This window comes from Pteronotus mesoamericanus, unplaced genomic scaffold (assembly GCF_021234165.1).
Source record: "Pteronotus mesoamericanus isolate MK-2021 breed Mesoamerican mustached bat unplaced genomic scaffold, CSHL_Meso_final scaffold_36, whole genome shotgun sequence".
Classification (NCBI taxonomy): domain Eukaryota; kingdom Metazoa; phylum Chordata; class Mammalia; order Chiroptera; family Mormoopidae; genus Pteronotus; species Pteronotus mesoamericanus.
In genome coordinates, this window is record NW_026555313.1 from 189,267 (window position 1) to 210,895 (window position 21,629).

The 21,629-nt window shown below is 39.9% G+C and overlaps 1 protein-coding gene across 1 annotated transcript in view; it reads left to right on the forward strand.

Annotated features, from left to right (window-relative positions):
* Nucleotides 1–21,629, forward strand: part of HEPHL1 (hephaestin like 1) — a 66,547-nt gene that overhangs the window by 38,686 nt on the left and 6,232 nt on the right. The window contains exons 12-17 of the mRNA XM_054592636.1: nucleotides 1,826–2,039; nucleotides 11,016–11,155; nucleotides 13,623–13,763; nucleotides 17,504–17,610; nucleotides 19,761–19,983; nucleotides 21,216–21,355. Of these exons, the coding sequence (XP_054448611.1) occupies nucleotides 1,826–2,039; nucleotides 11,016–11,155; nucleotides 13,623–13,763; nucleotides 17,504–17,610; nucleotides 19,761–19,983; nucleotides 21,216–21,355 (965 nt within the window). The remainder of the gene's footprint in view (nucleotides 1–1,825; nucleotides 2,040–11,015; nucleotides 11,156–13,622; nucleotides 13,764–17,503; nucleotides 17,611–19,760; nucleotides 19,984–21,215; nucleotides 21,356–21,629) is intronic.

Sequence of the window (21,629 nt, forward strand, 5' to 3'; positions counted from 1 at the left end):
ACTCTGCCTCCTGCGTGAATTGGTGTCTACTTCTTTAATTAACACAGAAGCTGCAGTGTAGGTGACTCTCAGTGCCATTGGTTAAGAACTTGAGGTTTGGACTTCAAAACTTTTGCCCAATAACTGCCTGAGAGTACAAGCTCCATAATCCTTGCCTGTAAACTTCTAGTATTCAACCTTTCTATGTTATAATTGTTCAATTATGAATCACCCACACCAACGGATGCTTTCGGCACAATAATTTTTTTAAATATACTCTTCAAAACCGGAAAGGGGAGGGGAGAGAAATAGCCAAATAGCTTTAATCCATTGAAACAGGCATTCAAAGCTAGAGTTGGCTGGAATAATTTTAAAGATTTAGCTACTTATTCCAGTGCCTTGAGTATTACTCATGTGCCCTACAGGCTTCTAAAGAGCTTTTATAACAAAGGTTTCCTATTTATGTTTGGTGGTAAGTATAAATCTGTAAGTATTTAAAAGCTTGGTCATTTCACCAAGTCCTGTTGCTTATCTATCAGCCAAAAAGAGTGCCCCAAACATGGGTAGAGTAGACTACAGCCTATAACTCACACATTTTCTTTTTTTTAAAAAACCACTCTATCAAGCTATGGTTGGTATGACTGTCTACAAAAAGCTGTACGTCTTTAATGCATACAAATTAACTAGTTGGAGATAAGTATATGTCTCTGAAACCATCATCACAACAAATCCTTAAACTCCTTTTTATTCTGAGAGAAATTCTTTGACTCTTGAAAAACATGATGAACACAACGTATGCAGAAGCAGCTCTTTCCAAGTCTATTCTCAGCGGTGTTTTCCCTGTGGTTTCAGAGTCCCTTCCTCATGAGGGTCCTCACCAGTGCCCAGGGGTGTGAGGGGTCCCACTGAACCAATGATTTTTACTCATCCTGAAGGGATAACTTGTCAATATTTAGACCTGTGGAGCATACAAAAAGGTATCTCTGTGCATTGTAGATAGTTAATGAGAGCCACAGAAATTACCTCTAATAATAGAATCTGCTAGAGGAAGAAAAGATTTATTGATACAATAATTTCACTGAGAGTTAATATATTCTACCAGTTTTGTTTTATATGATTTTATAGTGAGTTCAATTAAGATATAGATACTTGATGACAATGCATCTAGAAAATTCAGTTTAAAAATTACATAGTTCTCAGTCATGCATGATTGTTGGCATTATATGGGAAAATATAGTTGACTTCTTTTTTTTTTTTTACTTTCCATCTGGCATAACGTAGGCCTATTACTGGTAATGAGAATCCCCTTTGCTCAAAGGTTTAATGAAGTATACATTTGGCTTTAATAATGATAATAATACCTTACATGTATATTGTACTTTACAGTTTATGAAATCCTTTAGGGCAAATACATGACTTCAGAAATGTGTCCTAATTTGAACTTTGTCTAGGACATTAATCTTACATAATTAGTTCTGTTTTAACTGGTCTGGGCTAAGATAATCATACCTATCAGTGATTTTCCAACAGTGACTATCTTCTAACAGGTGTGTACAATAGGGAAAACCCAGAGAAATCACTTGTTGGCAGCAACTTTACAAGTTTTATTCTTCCATTACAAATGAATTTCAGATGGTGTTTTTTTCCCATAAGTAAATATATTCAAAGTAATTTATTCACTTTGGGGTCTGAATTTAAAATACTATATAAAATTGATGTTTTAAAAATCTACTTTCCTGGTTATTTATTTCAGAATAAAATATGTACATTTGCTAGCAAACTAAAGCCAAGAACAACAAAACCACAATCAGTCACCACACCCAATGCCAAGCCATTTCTCTTTCAGGTATTTTCAGGGTGTTTTGTTCCACCATGCACCACTTCACCAGAGGCATGAATCAGATCTATGAGGTCAACAGCTGTGGCAAGAATGACCCTTCAGAGCAGCCTTATGGGATGATAAGAACCTTTTACATCGCTGCTGAAGAGGTAGAATGGGATTATGCCCCTAACAAAAACTGGGAGTTCGAAAAGCAGCACTTGGACGCGAGAGAGGAAAGGTACCACGGGTGAAGCCACCAAGTCTCTTGGGTGGGATTGCACACGCGCTGCATAGGTTTATCCAGTGTGAAAGCTAAGACTGCCCCTGTTTTGCCTGCACAGCCGTGGAAGAGGCTTTCACTATGAGCACAAAAGATTAGGGGAGCTGCCCATCTCCCTCCCGGGGAAAGAGATCTGAAGTCATTTTGAGGACACTAGCGCAGCAGGCTCTGACTACCACTGCCGTCGGTGGCTGGTTCATGTGTGGCTGCGGACAAATGAATGCGCCTTTGAGTGAGCATCTGGAGTGAAAGGATTTAGGGAAAGAGGCAGATCCCACTGTGATCGTGGGACAAGGGAAACAAAAGAGCGCAGCTGGCGGCGGAGATGGTGTGCAGATCCTCGTGAAAGGATGACTGCTGTAGATTGAGGACTGTGGGCAAGGGGTACTGAGGATGCAGACATCGACCTTATCAGCGCTAACTGGGTGGGGTACAGCCCAGAAGTGGACAGAGATCCAGAGCTGGGATAGGAAGAGCATGTCTCCTCTAATAAACCCTGTAGTCAGAAAGCCCGCAAAGGCTGACCCTCCCATGAAAGCGCTGTCAGCCATACTAAGCAGCAAAGAATCAGCAAGGCTCAGGCCCCCTGCAGGCTGGTGAACACTGGTCCTCTACCCACCCTAAGCCCCCGGGATGCACTGGGGTAAAGTCAGACAAGATACAGAGGCATTATCAGGCTTAGACCTGCAGACTTTCTTCCCCAAGTTTCATACCCCACCTCCACTTCACAACTACCCTCTGTTTGGGTATCTGTCCCCATTACACAAACTTTGGAGACTTTGGTGCAGAGAGTTAAAACGATTCCACTGTTCATTGGCAGAGTTGGAACTGAACATAGACCTGTGTTCTCTCCACCGCACGTGTTGACTTTGGTGCCCTGTCCTCTTGGTTCTTTATTACCACCCTCCTTTCCCCCTCCTTCCACACCACTCACACTTATCCTCTATGGCTATGCCACACACAGACTCCACCCACCACACACAACTAACTATTCCTGATCATACTCGTTTCTCTTCGATCTTCTTGTCCTCTGTTTTTGAGGGCTCAGACTTCTGGAAAAGAGAGTGTAACAGTGTCACCTTGTGGATAAATGGAGAAACAAAATGAATCTTCATTTTTAAAAGGTTTGCCTCAAGGACAGGATAACCTAAAATTAATTTGATTATTCACCAACCCATTTGTTAAACCAGACACTCCTCTAATGCAAAACCAGTGCTGCCACTGCAACCTAAAAACTGATGTTGGTGCAGTGGAAGAGGAAATGAATACTAATTTGGCCTTTTCTAACATGATTATTCCTTTAAAAGGCTGCAATAACTAAAGAAGTATAATAATTTTGTTGCATGTCCAATCTTAGCCCATGAGTGTGTAAGATACACAGCCTCCATTATTTTCTTGAAACCCAGTGTAATTTCAATATTAAGTCCTCCCATCCCTCTGGGCTGGCAGGAAGTTCTAGCTTCAGTCTTCTGGGACTGTCTCTGAAGTTATACAGAGAGACAGAAGGTACTGAGTGTACTTGCACCCTGTCCTTGCCACTCTGGATGTTGTCAATGAATGAATGAATGAATTAATTAATTAATTAATGCAAAGTGAAATGAGAACATGTTCCAAGTACAACCGATCTGTAGATAAAAACACAGTACAGAATTGGAACAAGCTCCCCTAGTGGCACATCTATGGCACCCCTGTAGATAAGAGCCCAGGAACAAATGCCCCCTCTACACCCCAGTTGTTATGCCTCTGCCTTTTGACCCAAGGCCATAGCATAATTCACATCTGGTTTTCAAACCACCTCTGGGTACAGGCTATCCCTGAGACATTTACTGTCCTGGCCAGCACACCTGGGACCCGAAAGTCTTTCCCTGGGGCTTCCTAAGAACATACTAGGAAAGCCTCAGGATCCCAAAAGGCAACAAAAGGGACCATCAGTACCCATGCCAGGGTTTGTGCAGTGGGAGGGAATTTGAAAACAGAGGTTAAATTGCTATGGAGAAATAAAATTGTATTCCTAGTATTCCTGAGCTTGCAGATTGATATGCAGGTATTTAACTAACCTTGGATTCAAGATAATCACCATTTATTGAGCACCCACCACGATCCAGGCATTTTGCTAAGGCCTTTACAAACAGTCTGGTATGACCCTCACAACTTACTTGACCCATTTGATCGCTTTGGCCCAGTTTCACACATAACATCCTAGAGAAATAATGGTAGAGCAGGCACTTACAATAATGCTTAATACCTGTCTGACACAGTGCTTTACAAATCTAATCTCATATAGTCCTCACACCAAACCCTAGAGCTAGGTGCTTTAACATAACCGCATCTTTAAGAAAAGAAACCTGGAAAACAGCAGAGCATGGCCCCAGAGTCTGTGCTTGTCACCACAGTGCTCCTGGAACTCCTGGAAAATAAAAGCAGAAGAAAAATTCCCTTCCCTTGGAAAACATACAGTAGGGTAGAAGGGATATGTGCATTTGTTAAATACATACTGTGTGCTAGGCATTGTGCAAAGTGCTGGTGAAACAGTGCTGAGAAGGGCAGACAAGGTACTTTCCCATATAGACTTCATGATCCATGGGGAAGAGTTAGGACAAGCATATTGAGAGAGGCAGTCACTATGAGAGGGGAGCGCAGAGTGCAGTACGAACTCAAGGCAGGAGTGTGCAGCTCCATCTGGGGGAAAGATGGGGATAAGGTACGTGAGTCGGAATAGCTTCCAGGAGGAAGGAGACTTTGACCTGGAACATAAGGAGAAAATGAACGGAAGAGGTAGGAATCCTGTCCTTGGCAGAGGGAACAGCACACGGAAAGCCTGGAGATGGGGAGGGCATGTGGTATTCAAGAGATGTGGTGTTTAGAAGGCCCCAAGCATCGAGAATGCAAGGGCCGGTGACGGGAAACAAAGCTTGGAGGCTGGCCGAAGCAGAGAGTGACGTGGTGGCATGGGAGCTGATTCAAGGAGTTTGGCCATAGGGAGACATAGAAAGGCTTTCCACAAGGACCAACTTGGTCAGATTTATTGTTTGGGATTACTGCCTGCAGTGTGGAAAATAAAGGAAGGGGAGAAGTGTTGGTGACATGGAGAATGATTAGGAACAATGCCAATTATTGCAGGTAAGTGATGGTGGCTTAGACTGGAATACACACAGTTTCGCATAAGAAATGGGAGGATGCGAGACATAATGTATTTTAGAGATAAAACTGATAGATTTTTTTTCTATCTTTTGTGATGGTCTACCTTGGTGATAGATTAAATATACAGTCAGTCTTCATTATTGGTGGGTTCCATGTTTCTGCCTGTTCACTAAAATTTATTTGTAACCTCAGATCAATTCTTGAGGTGCTTGTGTGACCATTTGCAGATATGCATAAAGCAGCAACAATTTTGTGTCACCCGATATGCATGTTCCCAGCTGAGGTCAAGATATTGCTCTGCATTCTTGTTTCTTTTTTTTTAAATTTGTTTAAATTTATTTTTTCAAATACATTTGTCTCTGCTTCCCCCCCAACACTTTCCCTTGCCCCCTTCCTCTTTCCCTCCCTCAGATCTTCCCCTTTGGTTTTGTCCATGAGTCCTTGCTATATGTTCCTTGACTTTCCCCTTCCCTTCCTTTTCCCCTCTCCCCTCCCTCCTTCCCTCTTGTCTCTGTTGATTTCTTTTCCTTTCAGTGTTGCTGGTCTTATTTTCCTTGCATCTTTGTATTGTTGGTTAGGTTCTGCTTATAGGTGAGATCATATGGTATTTGTCTTTCGCCCCCTGGCTTATTTCGCTTAGCATAATGCTCTCCAGTTCCATCCATGCTGTCGCGGAGTTTAGTAGTTCTTTTTTTCTTTCTGCTGCGTAGTATTCCATCGTGTATATGTACCATTACTTTTTGATCCAATCATCTACTGATGGTCATTTAGGTTGCGTCCAACGCTTGGCTATTGTAAATTGTGCTGCTGTGAACATTAGGGTGCATAGGTTCTTTTGTATTGGCGTTTTGGTGTTCTTAGTGTATACTCCCAGCAGGGGAATCACTGGATCAAAAGGCAGTTCCATTTTCAGCTTTTTGAGGAAATTCCACACTGCTTTCCACAGTGGCTGCACCAGTCTGCATTCCCACCAACAGTGTACTAGGGTTCCCTTTTCTCCACAGCCTCGCCAGCACCTGTTGTTTGTGGATCTATTTATGATGGCCATTCTGACCGGTGTGAGGTGGTACCTCATGGTGGTTTTGATCTGCATTTCTCTGATGGCTAGTGATGCAGAGCATCCTTTCAAATGCCTCTGGGCCCTCTGTATCTCCTCCTTAGAAAAGCATCTGCCCAGGTCCTTTGCCCATTTTTTGACTGGATCGTTTGTCTTCTTGGAGTAAAGTCGAGTGAGTTCTTTGTATATCTTGGAGATCAAACCTCTATCTGATGTATCATTAGCGAATATATTTTCCCATAGGGTTGGCTCCCTTTTCATTTTGCTGATGTTTTCTTTTGCCATGCAGAAGCTTCTTATTTTGATGAGGTCCCACTTGTTTATTCTTTCCTTTATGTCCCTTGCTTTAGGAGACATATCAGTGAAAAAATGGCTGCGTGGGATATCTGAGAGTTTCCTGCCAATGTTCTCCTCTAGGACTTTGATGGTGTTGCTACTTCTATCTAAGTCTTTTATCCATCTTGAGTTTATTTTTGTGTATGGTGTCAGCTGATGATCCAATTTCAATTTTTTGCATGTAGCCGTCCAGCTCTCCCAACACCATTTGTTGAAGAGGCTATTATTGCTCCATTTTATGCTTCTGCCCCCTTTGTCAAATATTAGATGCCCATAGAGACCTGGGCTTATTTCTGGGCTTTCTATTCTGTTCCACTGGTCTATGGGTCTGTTCTTGTGCCAGTACCAGATTGTTTTGAGTATAGTGGCTTTGTAGTAGAGTTTGATGTCTGGTATTGTGATCCCTCCTACTTAGTGTTTCTTTCTCAAAATTGCTGCAGCTATTCAGGGTCATTTATGGTTCCATATAAATTTTTGAAATGTCTGTTCTATTTCTGTGAAATACGTCATTGGTATCTTAATAGGGATTGCGTTGAATCTATAAATTGCTTTGGGTAGTATGGACACTTTGATGATATTAATTCTTCCAATCCATGAGCACGGTATATGCTTCCGTTTATTTGTATCTTCCTTAATTTCTTTTTTCAATGTTGTATAGTTTTCTGCATACAGGTCTTTTACGTCTTTGGTTAAATTTATGCCTAGGTACTTTATTTTTCTTCTTGGTATATTGAATGGTACTTTTTTTCTGATTTCTTCTTCTTCTATTGTATTGCTGGTGTACAAAAATGCCTTTGATTTCTGAATATTGACTTTGTATCCTGCTGTTTTGCCAAATTCACTTATTAGGTTGAGGAGTTTTTTGGTAGAGTCTACAGGGTTCTCTATGTACACTATCATGTCATCTGCAAACAATGATAGCTTTACTTCCTCCTTTCCTATTTGGATGCCTTTTATCTCTTTCTCTTGTCTGACCGCTGTGGCAAGGACTACCAATACGATGTTGAAAAGAACGGTGAGAGCGGACATCCTTGTCGTGTTCCCGATCTTAGTGGGAAAGCTTTCCGTTTTTGCCTGTTGAGTATGATATTGGCTGTAGGTTTTTCATATATGGCCTTTATTACATTGAGGAATGCCCCATTTATTCCCATTTTGCTGAGTTTTTTGATCCTAAATGGGTGCTGTACCTTATCGAATGCTTTTTCTGCATCTATCAAGATGATCATGTGGTTTTTGTCTTTTATTTATGTGATGTATCACGTTTACTGATTTACGTATATTGAACCATCCCTGCATCCCTGGGATGAATCCCACTTGATCGTGGTGGATAATCTTTTTAATGTATTGCTGGATGCGGTTTGCCAATATTTTGTGGGATTTTAGCATCTATGTTCATCAGCTAAATGGGCCTGTCTTTTTTCTTTTTTTGTAGGGTCTTTATCTGGTTTTGGGATTAGGGTGATGCTGGCCTCATAGAAAGAGTCTGGGAGTCTTCCCTCCTCTTGGATATTTTGGAATCGTCTGAGAAGGACAGGGGTTCGCTCTTCCTTAAATGTTTTGTAAAATTCTCCTGTGAAACCGTCTGGCCCTGGGCTTTTGTGTGCTTGGAGTTTCTTGATTACTGCTTCAATTTCCCCAGCTGTTATCGGTCTGTTCAAGCTTTCTGTTTCTTCCTCCTTCAGTGTTGGAAGATTATACTTTTCTAAAAATGTGTCCATTTCATCAAGATTTTCAAATTTCTTGGCATATAATTGTTCATAGTAGTTTCTGACGATCATTTGTATTTCTGTGGTATCAGCTGTTATTTCTCCTCTTTCATTTCTGATATTATTAATTTGGGTCCTCTCCCTTTTTGTCTTGATGAGTCTGCTTAAATGCTTGACAATTTTATTTATCTATTCAGAGAACCAGCTTCTGGGTTGGTTGATCCTCTGAATTGTCCTTTTCGTCTCTATGTCATTCAGTTCTGCTCTAATCTTGACTCTTTCCTTCCTTCTACTTGCTCTGGGATTTATTTGTTGTTGTTTCTCCAGTTCTTCAAGTTGTAGTGTTAGGTCTTTTATTTGAAATGTTTCTATCTTTTTTAGGGAAGCCTGTATTGCTATGAACTTCCCTCTCAGGACTGCCTTTGCTATGTCCCATAGGTTTTGGACTGTTGTCTGTTCATTTTCATTTGTTTCCAGAAATTTTTTGATTTCTTCTCTTATCTCATTATTGACCCATTCATTGTTTAATAGTGTACTGTTCGGTCTCCATGAGTTTGCAAGTTTTTGAAGTTTCTCTTTGAGGTTGATTTCCAGTTTCAATCCCTTGTGGTCCGAGAAAAAGTTTGGTATGATTTCAATTTTCCTGAATTTGCTGAGGTTTGCTTTGTGTCCTATCATGTAGTCTATCTTTGAAAAACTTCCATGAGCATTTGAAAAGAATGTGTATTTTTCTTCTTTGGGATGTAAGGTTCTATATTTTTGTCAGTTAAGTCTCTGATTCAGTGTGTCATTCAGCGCCACGATATGTTTATTAATGTTTTGTTTGGAAGATCTGTCCATTTTTGAAAGTGGGGTGTTAAAATCCCCTACTATCAGTGTGTTGCTGTCTATATCTTTTTTGAAGTCATCCAACAATTTCCTTATAAACTTGGGGGCTCCTATATTGGAAGCATATAAGTTTACAATGTTGATGTCTTCTTGATAGATTCTTCCTTTAAGTATTAAAAAATGCCCCTCTGGGTCTCTCTTTATGGTCTTTGTTTTGAAATCTACTTTGTCTGATATAAGTATTACAACCCCTGCTTTCTTCTCTTGCCCATTTGCTTGTAATATTTTTTCCCATCCCTTTACTTTCATCTGTGTAGGTCTCTTGCTCTGAGGTGGGTCTCTTGTAGGCAGCATATGTGTGGGTCATGTTTTCTTATCCAGTCAGCTACCCAGTGCCTTTTGATTGAGGCATTTAGTCCATTCACGTTGAGAGATATTACTGATAGAAACTTACTCATCTTTTCTCTTTGTACCTGTGTTCCTCTCTCTCTCATTCTTTTCCCTCATCTGCTTAAACCCGTCCCCTTAGCATATCTTGCAGTGCTGGTTTGGTAGAGATGTATTCTTTCAGCCTTCTCTTGTCTGGGAAACTCCGTATTTCCCTTTCTATTTTACTTGAGAGCCTTGGTGGGTAGAGCAGCCTTGGCTGTAGGCCCTTTCTTTTCATGATTTGGAATATTTGTTGCCATTCCCTTCTGGCTTGTAGTGTTTCCGTTGAGAAGTCAGCTCCTAGCCATATTGGGGCCCCCTTGTATGTTACTTTCTCCTTCTCCCTTGCTGCCTTGAGGATTCTCTCTTTGTCTTTGATAGTTGCCATTTTAATGATGATGTGTCTTGGAGTGGACCTCTTTGAATCCCTCTTGAGTGGGGTCCTCTGTACCTCCTTGCATTCTTGTTTCTGATTTCATACTGTAAACAAATGTTCTTTTTGTGGTTTATTTAGTGCCACATCCTTTTTTTTTTTTTTTTGCATTTTCATGGATTTTTTATTGGTGATTTAGCTATTAAAATGCCCCCCAAACCTAGTACTGTCTAATGTTTGAACGCCAAAGAGGCCTTATAGAGGAAATACATGTAGTAGGTAAGCTTCATTCTGGCATGAGTTATAGGACTGTTAGCTGTGAATTCAGTGTTAATGAATCAGAAGTATATATTAAATAAGATGTCTTTAAATGGAAACACACATAAAACAAGGTTATATATTGATCTGTTGATGAAAACATTGTGGCTAGATGTTAGACAGAACCTAGACCTATATTTCTGCTGGGAACCATGGTTCAATATATGCTAATTTGGTGTTTGCGGTGATTCTCTAGAACATAATTACTGTGATTAACAAAAATCAACTGTATCTATATTTGTATATGGGCATATGCACAAACACAAACCAGAGGCATTCTTGAGATCTTTATAAGTGGGAAAGCATAACAAGGTACAGAATGATAACATATACAATCTGGAGGAATGCAGGGTAGTAGAGTGTGGGTGTTTGCATGTATGGACATGTGTATGATGTCGGTTAGTCCCAAGAAGAGAAGTATAGCCTCAAGGGGCCCTTAGGAGTCTCTAACTAAGACTGGCCTTATTCATCACCCAGCAAGGCTGAGAGCAATGGCTCCATGGTTCCCAAGAGTAGGCCTTGAGCCAGTGCTGGACTGCCCACAGCAGAACTCTCTGAGCACTTTCAGATGCAGTTTCCTTGCCCAACTCAAAGAAAGCTTGATGCAAAAGGCCAGCTCCCTGGGGAGATGCTGATCACAGCTGGGTTTAGGAAACGCTGCCTCAGAGTACCCCCCAATCATTCAGAAGCACTCAAGGTTTTTCTACCCTCTGACAATTTTAATTTCTGCTGCTTCTGACTTGCAGACATGGAGATATATTTATGAACCACACTGAAAACTGGATTGGCTCTCAGTACAAGAAGGTGGTTTACAGGGAATACACCAATGGAGAATTTGTGGAGATCAAGGCCCGGCCACCACAAGAGGAGCACTTGGAACTCCTGGGTATGGCACAGACAGAAGCGCACACATGCACACGCACGTACAAGTCCGTTAGACTTACACCTGAGAATAGAGGAAAGGAATGGAGCAGCCTGACTGCATTCAGCCAAGTGCAACTTCTTCCAGGCCTCCCATTTTCAGGGACCATGCTGTGCGCTCAGCCCATCCAAAGAATAGTCATAATAAGACTTCCAGATAACATGCAAACAAGAATCCATATCCTCTGGGCAGTCTAACCTGTCTGTTGCCCTAAAGTTCTTTTTCCATTCCTCTGCTGAGCCAGGAAATTTTAATTTGATGCCTCAGAACAGCAGGCTGAGTGTTTGCATAACTTTAGGTCCTCGATTATCCATGCACAGGACCATAACAACGCACATAAAAATAATTCTGACAAAAGAGGAACCCCTTATGTAAGAGGGGTGCTAAGGATGAAAAGCTTGGTTTTAATTTGGGAGGTGCTAACTCGCGGCCTCCTTAGAACTGCTCTGCCTGCCTGATGCCCTGTGCTGCCTGACCTGGCAATCAAATAAACTCTTCCTGCATTCCTTCCCACTTTTCTTCATCTGAGGGTCACCAAACCTGATTCCACATGAAGATGAGATGTTAAGGCAGAGGGCTAATCTAGATGACCTTTTCCAAATCCATTCCCATTTTTAAATGCACAAGGTAACTTAGTACAGAGTATGGCTTTACACAGTGTTAATGTGCAGAGTATATGACCTTACACAACTGCCAACTTCATAAATTACTAAGTGCCCCAACCACACCTTCACCGTCAGTTAATAGCTGGCACACAAGCTTGTCACACTAAATAAAGTCAACCCCAGTGGAAATGTTCCTCCTTTTGAGACTTTTACATGTCAGCTGAGCTCTGAAGAAATGTACGGGTCCTGCCAACGGGGCTGGGTTGCCCCCAAAAAGTCCCAGTTTGGATCTGCTCAGTAAAATGACACAGACGAGTGACTCCATCAGAGGCAAGCCCAGCAGCACTTCAGCCAGGGAAACAGGAGGCCCGTCTACTCATTTTCTGCAGCTCAGGGAGGGGCCTATGCTCCTGAATTTACAAAGGGCATAAGGCGGGCACAGTAGTGCTCATTACTGCTCCCTGTAAGCTGCCAGGTCATTAGTCAGGAAGCATTCGCTGTTACTCACCAGTACAGCAAGGCCCATGCAATTTAAGAGGTATGCATATACAAATAGTGATTTTAATTTATCCGCACAGATGCTGCTATATGTAATTACACACTAGCTTACTTTTTAAAAACATGCCTAGAAATTTCTAGCTTTATCATTTTTTTAAAAAAATGAGCATTTTTCAAACACTTTTGGATGCATATTATTTCTTTCCAAAGATAATAATAGTCCAACAAATTTTAGAATTTTTTTTAGGGCTTTAGCAGTCTCTCTCAAAAAAGCAATTAAAACCCTGGTCTGAATCCATAACAAATGGGTGGGTGTTCCATGAATATATCTCCCTATGAATGTAGAATACAATAAACGGCCAAGAATGTGAATGAATAGGGAATAAGTCTGAGGTACTTCCAAAATGGGAGTGTGCTTCCAAGCCCCTCAAGGTGGTGCCTCATGAGGACCCCTGTGTGTGGAACGCTGTGTCCGTGTGGTGTGTGGGCTGGGTAAACTGCATGTGCTACATTCTGGTCACCGAGGGGTGACAGGCACCTGGCATGGGTCATGCGCACCCGTCATGCTGCACGGGCTTCTCCAGTGGGCTGTAGAACTCTTTCCACGGACACACGAGCTGGTTGCTTGTAATAGAAATGTGCACATATGAGGAACTGAAGAAAGACATCTCATCAAGTACCCAAATGTAGAGAAACAGCATTAGACGTGCATTAGGGAAGTCACTGGATTGATCATAAATCAGTATATAAATGTTTTAATTCTGTTATCTTTTGAATCCCTTTATACACATTATTTTCTTGGATTATTATTCTTATTATCATCATCAAAGTTAAATCTATTTACAGACAGTGAGCAATTTCAGACTTAACAAAGGAAACATGCAAGGGGATTACAACTGAAAGTCTTTGTATCATAGATGTGGCTTTTCCTGGGGGTTAAGTCTGAGCAGTAGTAGAAATTTAAGCATTTAATTACTGTGTTTTAATGCACTGAAATAAGCACTATACATACATTATCTTATTTATCTTATTATCTTAATCCTATGAGAAAAGTGTGATTAAACCCATCTTAGAAGAGAAATCTGAAACTCAGGCAAAGCTTGATTGCAAGGCCTCTCAAGTAAGTGGAGAAGGCAGGATTTGGACCCAAAATGGTCCAAATGCCAAAACTACATGCTATCTAATACTACATATATGGCCCTCTAAAGGAAATACACTAATGAAGAAGCTAACATTTGTTTTATTTTTCCAAATACTATCTACATTTAAATGACCTCAGTGTTGAAAAGAGCAACAGTAATGCACACACACCTGTGTTTTGCCTTTAGGCCCAATGGTGCATGCTGAGGTGGGTGACTCTATCCTGATCGTGTTTAAAAACAAAGCCAGTCGGCCCTACTCCATCTCAGCCCATGGTGTGGAGGAGACAGAGAATGGGAAGCGACTCCAAGTGCCCATGGCAAAGCCAGGTAAGTTACCCCAGAGTTCTGTTGTCCTGAGGAGGACACCAGACTCAACTCTTTTCTGATCTCTGAGGAGTCTTGAAGAGCTTCTCTTAATGTTAATGTGTTCCAGCCATTACCTAGTCACTCCCAGTATGCGATCCTCATTCATCCAATGACCAAATGTTTATGGAGGTTCTAGGGTCCATTAGGGACCTAAAAATGCACGAAGACATACTAATAGCTAACACACATTGAATGTTAACCTTGTGCCAGGTGCTGTGCTTCATATTAAAAGAAGACATAACTTCATTTATCCTTATAATAACCCAGTGAAGTAGACACTAATAATATTTTATTAAATCTGATACCATTGATTATAATGTCCATCATTATTTTATATGTTTCTAAAAGAGATTTTAAAAAGCTGCCAATTAAATTTTAACATATTTCTGATTGAAAAATGTATCCTGACTTCAGTTATATTAAATTGTGAAAAATGTTCATCCTCTAATCGATGAAATCTGTTATTACATCCATTTAACAGATGACAAAAGCATAAAGGAGTAAAGAACTTGACCAGGTCATGCATTAGTAATGAGGGAGGCCCAGCTTGTTTGACTTCAGAACCTAACCTCTGAATCACACATTTCTCTCAAGACACTTCATATGAGCTTCGAAGAAAAAAATACAAACAAGATGAATCATTTCAGTAGTCATGTGGGTGTTACCTGATAAAATTCTAAGTGGTGAAGAATTTCAAGAATACATCTGGATGTGTTTATAACAGTTTCAGAGAAAGGGGATCCATGAAGACTGATTGATTAGTTAGGAGCAATTAAGAAAAGTAGTAATTAGGTAAAGCTTTATAAAGGAGGTAGAACTCCAGTTGAGTTTTGAAAGATGCACCAAAAGGAGAGAACATCTAATAATTTAAGCAGCTGCCCATAACATTTATACAGTTGAAGTGTTGTTGTAATAAATGTGAAGAGCCACTGTGATGTTGAATTATGAAATTGACAGCCACCACAGGGCAGTTATATTCCATTTTACCTCTGTACATAGTAACATTATAATAATATTATAGTAATTACAGTAACAGTCATATGAACTTTAAAAAGTTAAAGATGCATAAAAAGAAGAAAAGAAAACAATCTCACACATCACCAGAAAAAGTTAGCAAGGTACCTCTACAAGGATGGGGCTGGGGAAAGGAAAATTCATCGGCCACTATTCCAACTTCTTCAGCCACTCCCCACTCGGCCCCACCCCTAGTAACAAAAGCCTGTGTTTTTCTGCTTCAAGAAACTTTCATAAGTCTCCTAAATGTATCTATAGTAAAATGTTAAAATAAATTCTGGGATATCCTTACAATAGACTATTGTGCAGCCATTAAATGATATTTAAGAAGATTTGAGCCCTGACTGGGTAGCTCAGTTGGTAGAGAGTTATCCTTGTATGCCAAGGTTGCAGGGTTTGATCCTTGTCAAGGCACTTAGAAGAACCAACCAATGAATGCATAAGTAAGTGGAACAACACATCTAGTTTTCTCTCTCTCTCTCAAATCAATCAATCAATCAATCAATCCAACATTTGAATGACATGGGTACACTTATGGTATCATGTTAAGCAAAATAAAAGTATAGAAGACAGATCCAAGGGAAATAAGCCAAAATGTTAGTAATGCTTATACCTTTGTGGTAGTATTTGTGTAGCAGAGTGATACTCTTTTCTACTTCTTCACACTTTATTGTACTTTTTAGATTTTTATAATGGATGTGTCTTGCTTAGATGAAGAGGGAAATGTTTTAAAATGGGTCAAAAAAGCCATTAAATAAAGTTATTCATTTCTGATGGTTGAAAGCATGTCTGAGGGGAGAAAGAAAGGTGTCATTCAGACATTGATGGGGCTCTGGTAGAGCTTTGGACAAGCTAGGGTGACCTGTGAAGCTGTTGTGCCCTAATGGTGAGGATGTGCAAGGGACACACCTCCTCCGTGCTGGCTGGCCTTCAGAGAGTCCTTGAAGTGAGGGTTATGAGAGTGAGGAGAAGAAAGATTAGAGAGTGACAAAGGGGCATTTTTCTTACTGGGAGGCAGAGTCAGAGAATGCCCACAAGGGTCTGACAGTCTGAAAGGTTTGGAAGAGCCCAGAGACAGGAGGTAGGGGCAAGAAACTAACTTTGTGAAGGAAGTCCAGAAAAACTCGAGGAGAAGGATTAACCTGGGCATACATGAGATAAGGAGAGCACACTAGCATCAGAAGCAAACTAAGCAACCCCTATCAAATTTCTTTTCTCTCATGATTAAATGACTTAAAAAACATTTACTGAGCATTTTCTTTTTATTTAGAGCTGTGCTTCCTGCTGGATTGTCCCAACTTGAATAATACCACCCCTGCAACCATTTGTATGTAGGAAGCTAAATATCAGTGGTTTATCTTGCGATTAGCAAGGCATAAAAACTGTAATGAAACAATGGAAATTAGACCTAATGTTATATTGCTAACCCACTGGTATGTGAACACATATGGAGCCAAGTTACATGTAAGCGTTACTTTTGTTTTGCTTTGTGGCTCACATTCAGCTATAGGTTGTTTGTTCTGATGAGTGGGGATGGGACACAGTTCAAAAGGAGATGTGGCTTTTATTTGGCACTTATACCATGTGATTATCTTGCTGATTCATGAGTGTATTTGTGACTCCTCTGCAAGGCTCTGGATTGGCCACCAATGATGCATAGATATGATGCTTGGCAACATGGAGTGCATACATTTGTTATTAGTGTATATAGAAATTAATATTATTGACTCACATTATTCAATGTGAGGCATTATTCTAGGTTTTGTTTCTTAATCCTCAGCCAAGAATATGTTTATTGATTTTAGAGAGAGAAGCAGGAAGAGAAAGAGAGAGAGAGGGAGATAGAGAGAGAGAGAGAGAAATATCCATGTGAGAGAGAAACATCAATCGGTTGCCTCCCTTATGTACCCTGACTGAGAATCAAACTTGCAACCTTTTGGTTGGACAATGTGCCAACACAATTAACATTAAAATCAATAAACATTAGCCACCTGGCCAGGGTCTAGGTATTTTATTTAATTTAATCCTCACAGCAGTCTAACTCACTTTATAGGTAAGGAAACAAAAGGTCAGGGAGGTTAAGTAGCTTGTCAAAGTTTGGGTAGATAGAAAGTCATGTGGTCAAGATTTGGAAATAGGGCTCTCCAATTCTCTTTGGTTTTAACTAGATCTCACCTACCTGCACATTAAAATCACCCAAGAAGATGGAAAAAAACCCCTAATACATAGTCCCAGACCCCAGACACTAATTTCACTGGTTTGGGATGAGGCCTGAGCATTGAGAGTTTACAAAGCTTCCTGGTGGTTCTGTAAGAAGCCAAAGGGGAAAGTCACGGTAACTCAGGCGAGCTGGGGCATGGCTCTGGGGAGAGAGACAGGAAATTTGAGGGGTAAAAAAAAAGCAGTGAGGTATAAAATAAGTCTTCATTCCCTGAATAAACATCTGTTGATTGTAGAAAGGGGAACCTACAGGGAAGGCTGTAGTCTGAAATGAAAGATCTGTCACTTGGAAACTGCGGAAAGTCAAGATATGAGTTTAATGGGAACATTTCTAATGAATAGGTACTTCTCCCAAGCCACAAACATTAACTAAAATATATAAAGATGCATTTGTGTTTTGTCAGCTAAATCATCTGGAATAGAGGTAACGCTGGTAAATCCTTCCTATTTTTTCTCATTTGTTTCAGGAGAAATAAAAACTTACATGTGGAATGTCCCTAAAAGGTCTGGTCCAGGGCCATCTGACCCAAATTGTATTCCATGGGTTTACTATTCAACAGTAAATTTTGTGAAGGTAAAGTGGAAAGAGCAAGCAAAATGATCACGGTAATGTGGTTTTAAATTAGCGAGTAAGTCTTCACAGCGCGGGTGGGTGTATGTGGGGGGATGTCAAGGTTTAAAGTGGGGTTCGTTCCCAAACTATGACCAGGCCCATTTCTTTACATTTTCTGTCATTGAGTTGAGAAGCTGTGAAAGAAGCAGTATGGCCAACAATGTAAAAAATATTCACTACCTGGCGCTTTGCAGAGAACAAAAATTTGTTGGCTCTTAACCAAAAGTATGGGGGTGGGGGAGAGAACAAATAAAATCCCAATGTTTCAACCATCAAATTTAGAAGTTTGAAGCAAAGAGGTTCTATAAATAAATAAATAAATAACCATAAGATTAAAAATACTTTAATATAATTTATACCATGGTTTTTGATGCATGGAATCTATCCTCTTTAAAGGTATTACCACTGCTAACAGGGCTCAGGAAAAGAAAGCATATGCCAAACAAAGTAACTGAAACTACAGACTATTTAAATAATATATAGGTTAACTTCATATAGGAAATTAAAGGCAAAGATTCTCTATTGTTTGAGTCAGAGATGTGTATGGTAAAACAAGTAGTCTTTAATTACATGTCATAAATCAAAATCCAAATTAAAGTCATATGTGATTTAAAAAAAAGTAGGTATTGTCCATTATTTAAAAAGTAAGGAAGTATCTTAACCTTCTTGTTAAATATTAAATGTCTGCATTAACGTCCTTGAGTTGTACTGGACAGTTCAGGAGTTATGGAGTGACGTACAAGGCTCTTCAAAACAAACTTGCATTTTGGAATTATGTGAAACACACACTTATTTATTTAATTCTTGGTACCCCCCCAACAAATATTTATTTAACACTTGTGCTTGCAAATGACTTTGCCAAGTGCTGTGAGTGATGTAAATATTCTTGTCTTGAAGGAATTTATAACCTTTGGGGAAAATAATACAGTGTGAACAAAATTCTGAATCTGGCGAGTTCTATAGGAGTGCAGGGCAATGGGGGACAGTCTAGGAAGAGAAAGCATTGTGGTAAATAGGAAAGTAGGTGTGTTTGGGAAATGTTGAGAGTCCCATTTAGCTAAATGGGTAATAGGAAAGGAAAGCAGTAGGGGAGCTTAAGCTAGAGAAACCCACTGAGGGAGCACATGAGGGGTTTAGGGACCTGCCCAGGCTTTACATCCTATTCAGTAGGCCATGGAGATTCACTGAGGCCTTCTAGATATGAGAGTGAGGAGACTAATCTGATGGCCGTCAACAGGAGGGCTGGAGGTGGGGTGAGGTGACCAGAGGCCAGAGGGGAGCCGAGTTCTAGTCCAGGGTTAGGTATTAAGCTTCTACACTCAAAGGGTGGCAGACGAAATGGAAAGGAAGCTGCTGAATGGAGAGGCACGGTGAAGGGAAAAGAAATGTAAGATTGGACAGCAAATGAGATGGGACAAAGTGAGGAAGAATTAAATACTGAAATCAAATTTTCTAACTTAAATGACAGATAATATAGCACTGTTAACAGAAATAGAGAATTCAGAAGGAATGGTTTGAGAGAAATAATAAAAGTCCACTTTAGAAATGCTTAGAAGATTGAATCATTGCAGGAGGAATATCTACATAGGTAGTTGGAAATGTGGGAGTTTTCCCTCAAAAGAGAGTTTGGGCTAAACAACTTGGCGTGGAGATCATCCATGTTTCTGTATAATTTGCTATTCTATTTAACAGGAAGGTTAAGATAATTTTTTACTTTCACTTCCTGTGGGTTCACTTTTACTCACAGGAAGCAGCATATATGCATCTGTATATAACTATAAATACAGACTCACTTAAAAAGCCAACAGAAAAATAGAAATGAGCGTTCATTTATTCACTAAATATTTATTGAGTACCTTCTATGTACTAGACACAGAACTGTCTCTGGAGATCCAGCACTAAGCGAGGGACGCTGTCTCAGCTCTCAAGAAGCTTTTTCTGTAGCAAATTTTTAGGAATATTCCTAAATTTTCATGAAGATCACCATTTCCTCAGGGCTTCTTAGGACTTAGTTTATATTCAGTCTTTTTACAATGACTTTTTTACAAGCACTTAATCTGTGTTATTAAATTATTTAAAGTCTCTTTTAATTCAGTTTTATTTTCTTTCAGGATACATACAGTGGTTTGATGGGTCCTCTGATTATATGTAGAGAAGGAGTGTTGAATGAAAAAGGAAGAAGAAACGATGTTGATTATGAATTTGTTCTCTTGTTTTTGGTATTTAATGAGAATGAATCTTGGTATCTGGATGAAAATATTAAGAAGTATCTCGATAAAGATCCACAAGATTTTAAGCACACTGATGATTTTGAGGAGAGCAACAGAATGCACGGTATATCACGCACTCGATTTAAAAAGAAAACCTTGTTGAGATATGCTCATAGAAGTTCCTTTAACCATAGGAGGTCCCCAGCTCAGAGGCACCTGGACTGAAGCAAGTCTTCTAAAGCAGCCAGCAAGGTCCGTCCAGGCTGTGGACTAGCCATTTTAAGGAGCTCTACCTCTGAATGCTGAGGTCCCTAAATTACAAGACTGTAAAATAATCCTTTAAAGATAAATCATCACTTATTGGTATATTTCTATGGAAATATATTGTAATTTCTAGTTGATCAAATTTCAACTCCTGGGTTAACTGTTTCTGGGACATAAAATACCATCACCAAATTTCTGTTTTAATGTGTCTATGTTATTTAATTCTATGTAACTTAAGGTAGTTGTTTTTTTTTTAATGGGAGTAATGTGTTTAATTGACATATCCGCACTCTCTCACCAAGATCTACTTTTGACCAAAAGTGTAATAAAAGATAAGCCTTGCCCAAGCTGATTAATTGCTAGCATAAATCAGAATTACCCTGATCTCTAATTCAGCTACTCTTTCCCCTACAAATTTTGCTTCCCTCTCCCAAAAGTTTCTTAGAATGCTCTCTGTTTTTAATGAATGTAACTCATTTGGCTGTCATGGTGCACAGAATAAAAACTTAGTAAAAAGTGAAGGCGTGAGAGTGCCCCATCAGGTCAACGCAGCTTGAGCTTGCTTTGGTCTCTGTGGGCTCCGCTGGTGTGAAGCTTTTTGGAGAGTCATCCAGGCTTAGAAACTCGCCCCAAGGTACCCCTCAGAGAGTGACATGTTAAGGAAATAGCTTCTAATTGGTTGTTACAATATAGACCAACTTGCTTCTCTGCACTTTAGTCCACTCAATTGTAGAATGGTATAAATCTGGCTACCTCACAAATAAGGCTTTAATCTAATCCCATAAAAAGAATATACTGAATAAACAAACAAATAAACAGCATATATTGCTACCCAAGATGCAGCTTTCAAAAATAAACTGCTCTTTTCTACCCCTCTTGGTTTAGGGATTTCTTAGTAATGTGAATATTGAGTCTAGAGTGGACGGGGGGCGGGGGGCGGGGGGCGGGGGGTGGGATTGGTAAGTGCAAATGAGATTGTCCCATTTTCATGAGGCAGATGAGAATATTGGTGACTTAACAACCTTCTTGAACCAGATTAAGTAATGAGCGTCGTGTCACTAATCAAAAACTATTTTCTTTTTGCCATCTTAGCTATTAATGGAAAGATTTTTGGGAATCTCCATGGCCTCGTTATGAAGGAAGATACAATGACAAACTGGTATTTGTTAGGAATAGGAAGTGAAGTGGATATACATACCGTACATTATCATGCTGAGAGCTTTCTTTTCAAAGTAAGTATAAGAAAATGCTTTGAGGGAGACATTTTGAACTAATAAACTCAATGCATTTCCTCTGTGAAATAAGAAGGTTATTTGGCAATAAGGCTTGTGGGGGCAGGGGGTGATCAATATTAGGGAATGGAACAGAATAATGATATTATATCCTTCTCTTGGAGGAAATTTCTTAATATGTGCATATATTTTACTGTACTTGTAAAACAACAACAACAACAACAACAACTCTCCAAGCTTCAGATGAGAGTTTTCTCATCACTTACATAAGAAT